We start from the raw sequence: 7,626 nt of genomic DNA on the forward strand, positions 1-7,626 counted from the left end.
AAATTAAGTTTGAAATATCTATGAAGGGGTTTTTTTTTGCAAATTATATTACACATATTTAATTTACTTTCAAAGGCTTGCATGCTACTGTTGCCATCACCACTAAGAATAAGCACTACTGTTTAAAGAAAGCTTGAACAGCACTTCTTGGCAAGACTTACTTTTCATCCCTTTCAGATAAAATAAAAAGACTTTATTCATTCTAGCTAACTGAAAATATCCTATTGTCTTCACAAATATCATTGGACCCAAAAGAATTAATCTTATCTTGAATTTGTTATTCTGTGTTCTTTCATCACAGAGTCATTGTATAAATTTCTATATCCAGCAGAACCCAGTATTAACTTATCCTTGATTGTAGTCATACACTAATCCACAATTTGTGGTATTTTCATACGGCCAAATATGAAAACACAAATAAACCACATGGGGACATGCTCTGACATTAGATATACAGAAAAAGAGTATTTGAAAGAGAAATAAAGGAAGAAATTGTTATTACAGGGAAATGCATACTTCAAAATAATGATTCTCTGGATCAATATTATTCAACTGGTATCTTCCCAATGCGTTGATTATAATTGACATAATCTCTAGCCAGTGGCCACGGAAGCCACTAGTTGCAGAAAAACTAATATAGAAAATGTATAAGTGTAATGTCATCTAAACTTAGGTCTTGTGGCCAAGACCATGAGTTTATCCAATGAACCAATCCAGCCTTTATCCTTACATACAAGAAGTCCATAATCCAATTGGAGCTAAAGTGGAATAAAATAACTGCTTAGTCCATTCCACATATATTTTGTAAATTTGTTGCTATCCTATCCTATCCTGAAGCTGTCCTGACCCTAAACCAGTGCCTGTCATCAGTAGATTAGGGCAAACAAATTGAAACTTAATCCAGATAAGACAGAGGTACTCCTGGTTAGTTGGAAGGCAGATCAGGGAATAGAGATCCAGCCTGTGCTGGATAGGGTCACGCTCCCCCTGACGACACAGATCTGCAGTTTGGGGGTCCTCCTGGATTCAAGTGTTGAACCTGGAGGCCCAGGTATCTGTGGTGACCAGGAGGAATTTTGCACAATTAAAACTTGTGTGCCAACTGCACCCATTCCTTGAGAAGCTAAATCTGGCCATGGTGGTACATGCCTTAGTTTCATCCCATCTGGATTACTATAACACGCTTTAAATGTTCAGGAGAAGAGTGAAGACCTGGCTCTTTGAACAGGCGTTCAATTAAGCAGTGCAATCAATTGACTGAGTTTGGAACTGGAATAATGGATGAGGAGATCGGATTGTGATTTTACTGATGAGACGTGACGGATTAGTTATTGGATGTATTGATGTTTGTTCATTTACTGATGTACTGTTGTATTGTTTTAACTGCTTTAGTGATTGTTTAGATGCTAATGCTATGCACTTTGTATATTGTCCTGTTGTAAACCGCACTGAGTCGCCTACGGGCTGAGATAGTGCGGTATACAAATAAAGTAAATAATAATAATAATAATAATAATAATAATAATAATAATACATGGGGCTGCCCCTGAAAAGTGGTTAGAAACTTCAACTGGTCCAAAGAGTTGCAGCCAGGTTGCTAACTGGAGCTGGCTACAGGAAGTGAACACCCTCCCTGTTTAAGCAGTTCTTCTGGCTATCAGTCTGTTATCGGGCACAATTCAAAATGCTGGTTATGACCTTCAGGTCCAGGCTATTTGGCCCTTGTATGAACCTGTTCAGGCCCCGAGATCTTTGGGAGAGGCCCTTCTCTCAGTCCCACCTCCATTTCATGCTTGGTTGGTAGGAACGAGAGAGCGGGCCTTCTCAGTGGCTGCCCCACGACTCTGGAACTCCCTACCCAGGGAAGCCAGAATGGCTCCCCCTCCCTGCTGTCCTTCTGGCGGTAGGCTAAAGACTTTTTATTCAGACAGACTTTTAAAGATGAAGATATTTAAGACCATCAAGAGCTGCTGTGATTTTGTGATATGATTTTATATGCTTTTATGGTTTTAACCTGGATTGTTTTAATATTAATGTTGTTTAATATTGCTTTTATTTGTATATTTGTATGTTTTAAATTGTATTGGAACGTTTTTAGGTGTGAGCTGCTTTGAGTCTCTGTATAGAGAGAAAAAGCAGGATATAAATAAACATAATAATACTGTAAGTTTTATTTATGAGGAAGGAACTGGCAGAGCCACTTCAGAGCATTCCTTGCCCAAGACATTCATGAGGTTGCCATAGGTCAAAGGTAACTTGAAAGCACATGCACAAATGGGTAAAAGAAGATTGGATGGCATTTTAGAGTAGAGGTTAGGTTTTTTTTTTAAACCATTGTATATCATGTTTCATTTGTGAGTCAGTTCTAGAAAGTGGCATAATAACAGAGACATTAGGCCCGAAAATGACAAAGGACTGGTAAAGTTTTTTAAACAGAGACTATGCAGTCACCCTTCAGGAGTTATTATAATCGCACACTGATGCTGCACTGAACAGTAGAAAAGACCTGATTACGTCCAGAGTATCTTCCAGTTCTATGACAAATTACCGTAACATGCATGTCCGAATTACACAAGAAAGAACTTTCACTTCACATACTCCATCTTCTAAGTTACGGAAAGACACTAACAATGCCCTCTGCTAAATCTCATTGCTAAGTCTCCTGTTATTCCTACTGAACACATTTTGATTATTATACTACATTCTTTCTCTTTGGCATGGAAACACTGCCACTTCTCTGAGGATAGTTTGAACAATGGAAGGCTTGCTTGCATCAGAAAATCTCTCCCTTTTCGAATTTGATTGATAAATTGGCTACATACATATTTGTGTGTGTGTATATGTGCCATATGTATGTGGCCTATAATTCGCTGTCAACTTATCACAACCCCATCAAATTCAAAAGATTTTCTTAGGCAAGGTATATTTGCCTCTCCAATAATTATCAGTAGGTCCTAATTTTGCTTAAAGCTTTCCAAACATGTTCAGAATCACAGCAGTTATACAGAACTATAGTTGGCTTGCTTTTCTAGTTTATGTTAGGATAGTTCCCCTGAAAGTGCCAGTATCTACTTACAGCTGAAGAACAGCTGAATTCCCAGCAGTGGAATGCTTTTCTGTTATACACAAATCATGAATTATGTCAACAAAAAGGATTAGAAACCAAGTGATGCAAACGACAAGGGAGTAATTAGTGGGACGAAAGGGCAAAAAGTCCTAGCTAACCGACTGTTGATAAGTGTCACAGTTCAAAGTTTCTGAAATATGTAATCCAGAGAGAGAAGTGGCTTCAAGGACAACATAACAATACAGGGAAAGGTCTATGTCACATCATTTTATTCTAGAGAGATACATTATTTCATTATAAATGACTATAGAAACAACTGAACACAAAACAAGAGCAAAAGGAAAGCTGTGTAAGGGTAAAAGGCTATTCCAGAACACTGACATATGAAGTTCTGTTTTTCTGGCATATTCATCCTGAGAAACCATTGGGAAATGAAAAGAGGTTTGTTTGCAAGATAAAAATTAAACTGATTCTGTCTTTGCTGTGACACATTTTAAGCTCCTCTCATTTTATGTATCTTTGTGTTGCTCTGATTTGTTATTGAAATACTGAAAGAAGATAAAGTTGACATTTGAAAAGTGAGAAGATTATAATATCCAACCAAGGAACATTATAGCTGACACAGTCTGTTTTTTTTTAAATTATTATTTCCTTAATTTGTGAAAGTGTGACAAAATAGTGGGAAATATTTTTCACCTGCTGCCTTGACTGCAATGGAGAAGACTCATTCATTTTTAACCAACTTTGTAAAAACAACACAAAAATATGTTAACAAAATTCATCTCAACAGAACTGGATAACCTCTGAAGGTCTGAAAGGCCATTTTCCCCTCCCCTGGACATTTTTGCATAGCACCCCCTATGCCCCTGAGTTTGGGTTTCCAAAAAAGGCAAGCCCCCAATGGACAGAAAAGTGATCAGCCAACCACTTCCAGTTTCTAAACATGGCCTGTTGGGGTTACCCCCTAAAGCCCCAGGGAATTATTACATTTAGAGGAAAATTAAGCCCCCCTCCAAGTCTCCTTAGGCCCAATTGCCATTTTGGAGATGGAAACCCTTTTCACTGTATTCTTTGAGAAACACTGGGGGCAGGGAGGATATTTATCTGGATCATGGTCCGGGCAGACGTGATACATCCCCTTTCTGAGACATACAATGTCAAAGTCAGCTTTATCCCCTAAATGCCGAAGCATATTGATCTGACAAAAATAGCCATATGTGTATTCTTAACCAATTTCTATGATGACCACAGATGTACCAAATATGACCTTGAAGTTAATAAGAAAACACAATTTCTGTCACAAAAAACCTTCAGTTCTACAGATCTAATGCGACAGGGAATTTGGAGCAGTTACATTAGATTACATGCAGTCTGGTGCCATTTTAGCTTGCCAAGACAAAAACTTAAATCAGCAAAAGAAAAATAAGAGTAGATGTCATCCACGCCTGCTACAGATATACATACAATTCAAGGGCAATGGACAGGAAATTAGACTCCACAGTGAGATAGTTCTAACCTCATGAGAGGTTTCTAGCATTAATAACCTGCAAAATATATTTTCCAATCATGCAAAACAAGGAGTAACTCAACAATCCCCAGCCAGAAAATATTGTTTTAAAAATCTAAGAAACAAATCTTGATTTTGTCATTTTATTTAAGGTACACTTTTTTTTTACTATTTCATTGTATACAATTGGACTTGAGCATCCATGAATTTTGATATCTGCAGGGGGTCGAACCATTTTAAGTGTATTTATTGTATTTTATTTGTTTTTACAACATTGTTAACACTTAACAGTTTTTTTTAACTTTTGTATCACATTTTTAAACTTGTCTAGTGTGGGATTGTTAGCCGCCTTGAGTCCCCATGGGAAGAAAGGTGGGCTATAAATAAAGTTAACAACAACAACAACAACAACCAAACCTCAGCAGATACCAAGGGCCCACACTAAATGAAGGATCTGCTGATCTGCATCCCTTTGTCAGGAAAAGGCAACACACGGAATAAAGTGTGGCAATAAAGAGACATACCCTGGGGCAGGCATGTAGCCTTGAAGGGCTTCAGCCCCCCCCCCCCCCCCCGAAATTCTCATGGTGGTTCGCGAAAAGGACTTACTGGTGCATTATTTAAACTGTTATGTTTATTCATATCATGATCTGATCACCATACTCAATATATCCCATATGCATGGGGGTACTGGGGTAACAATACAAAAGGTTTGCTAGGGTAGACCCTCTTTCACTCAGACTCAGCCCCCCCCCCCCGAAACTCAGCCCTCCTCCCCCGAATCGAAATCCTGGCTACGGGCCTGCCCTGGGGATTACAATATTTCATGCTAAGTGCCCAATATTGGAAAAGCATGTGGTCAAGCTTCGGACAGAAGAGGGGGGGAAATAAATGGAACAACAAATAAGCTGACTGCCTCTAGGCAATTATTGAGTTTGTGTCATGGCTGAGGTGAATCAGAGGACAAAGGGTTCATCTACAAATCAATGTCATTTGGCACTATATTAACTGCTATGGCTCAATGCTATAGAACCATGGAAGTTGTAGTTTTAAAAAGTGCTGGTGTGTCAGAATTCCTTAGCACGGAGCCATGGCAGTGAAAGTGGTGTCAAACTGCATTAAAATTGTATGTTTAATTACTTTTTTCATGTCAGGAGTGACTTGAGAAACTGCAAGTTGCTTCTGGTGTGAGAGAATTGCAGGAGGCTTCTCTCATGCTCTCGCATGGGGAGCTTGAGCTGATAAAGGGAGCTCATCCGCGCTTTCCCTGGATTAGAACCTCCCACCTGTTTGTCTTCTGTCCTGCCAGCACAAGGGGTTAACCCATTGCACCACCAGGGGCTCCTACTAACTACTAAGGCTTTGTGGATTTGTGAATGGCAGATTCCATTCTTTCCTGCAAGGACCTCCTGTACACATCCAAAAAGAAAAGACAACACTCTGTTCACATGCTCAAAAGTACAGCAGATATCCGTTGGCATCAGATACCGCAGTCCATGGATGCTCAAGTCCCATTATATACAATAGTGTAGCAAAATTGTATTCCTTATATAATGCCATGAAGCGCTTTGAGTCTCGTTTAAGAGAAGAAAGCAGGATATAACAACAACAACAAAGTAGACTCTCAGTTAAGTGGAACACAATCAACCAGAGCTCTCAAGCAGCCAGCAAAAAAACCTGAAGAAATAGTTCTTTAAACAAAACAAAAAATAATAAAGACATGTATAATTTAAAGACAATACAATATAATACAATACATTAAGTTTGTATTTAATTATCTTAAGGTAAAGGTTCTCCTTGACATTAAGTCTAGTTGTGTCCAACTCTGGGGGGTGCTGCTCATTTCCATTTCTAAGCCAATGAGCCGGTGTTGTTTGTAGACGCCTCCAAGGTCATGTGGCCCGCTCCCTCACCCATATTGTGCTTCAGTAGTTATATTTATATTTTTAATGTACCAAACATACCAAGTTTGTATGAAAATGTGACTCTATTTCCTGTGCTGGTCAATGACCAAAATAAATGATTTGATTTGATGGAGAGCCGTTACCTTCCCGCAGATCTACTGATACTTGCATGTTTTCAAATTGCTAGCTGGGCAGAAGCTGAGCCTAACTGCGGGAGCTCACCCGGTTCCCCGGATTCGAACCGCTGACCTTTTAGTCAGCAAGTTCAGCAGCTTAGTGGTTTAATCTGCTGTCTTAATTTGTTTTTAAGTACTCTATTTCATTAATATCTACCAATCCCAATTGGTCTAATAATAATAATACTATTCATACTACTACTAATGACAAAATCAAGGTTAGCTTTTGAAATCCTCCCCCTCTCCACATGGACTCATGGACACAAGGGGTCAACAATAATTTGAAAGCTTTCCCGACATTTTTTTCCCCCAACATCTGGTTACAGGGCTTGTTTATTTTCGTTCAATCTCAGCATCTGTTTTGTTCTGAGGTGCTGAGGAAAGAGGCGGGGTCTGAGGGCGGAGCATGCGCAGTCAGTGGCTCCTTTTCTCCGAGTAGGGCTCGAGGAGGAGGAGGAGGAGGAGGGCTCGCGCTCCTGCTTCCCTGGCATCGATTGGACAAGCCCCTTCCCCACGGAGCCGCGCTCTCTCCCCACCCCCTATTGGCTAGGCCTGGCGGGTGCCTCGCGCCGTGCTCTTCTGCACGTTCCAACCTCGCTGCGCGAGACACCCCTCCCCTCCCCTCCCCTCCGCACACCTGGGTCTCGAGCGCAGTCGGCGCGCGCCCATGTGTTTCGAAAGGGGAGGGGCGAGACGAGCTGCCCTGAAGCAAGGGTGTCCCTCACTCTCCGTCCTTCTCCCGTTCTCCGACTGACCTTGTGCGTCTCCGCCGCTGGTGAGCACAGCCAGAGCCAGGCCCGCGCCGGCCATCCGCAGCTTCTCCAGGTCCAGACCCGGCGAACCCAAGCCGGTCCCCGCCATCGTCCAAAGCTCAGCGCTCCCCCTTTAACAATGAATGACAGGAGCAGCGATGGCAGCAGCAGCAGCAGCACCCGAACCCCGCGGCTCCCCAAGCCCCGCCCCTCTCCGGGT

The 7,626-nt window shown here is 41.1% G+C and overlaps 1 protein-coding gene across 1 annotated transcript in view; it reads right to left on the reverse strand.

The window, feature by feature from the left end:
* Positions 1 to 7,626, reverse strand: part of PFKL (phosphofructokinase, liver type) — a 46,803-nt gene extending 39,177 nt beyond the window's left edge. Inside the window, exon 1 of the mRNA XM_060768017.2 lies at positions 7,410 to 7,626. Coding sequence (XP_060624000.1) covers positions 7,410 to 7,515 — 106 coding nt within the window. The 5' untranslated portion in view covers positions 7,516 to 7,626. The remainder of the gene's footprint in view (positions 1 to 7,409) is intronic.

Source organism: Anolis sagrei, chromosome 3 (genome assembly GCF_037176765.1).
Source record: "Anolis sagrei isolate rAnoSag1 chromosome 3, rAnoSag1.mat, whole genome shotgun sequence".
In the NCBI taxonomy this organism is placed as follows: Eukaryota; Metazoa; Chordata; class Lepidosauria; order Squamata; family Dactyloidae; genus Anolis; species Anolis sagrei.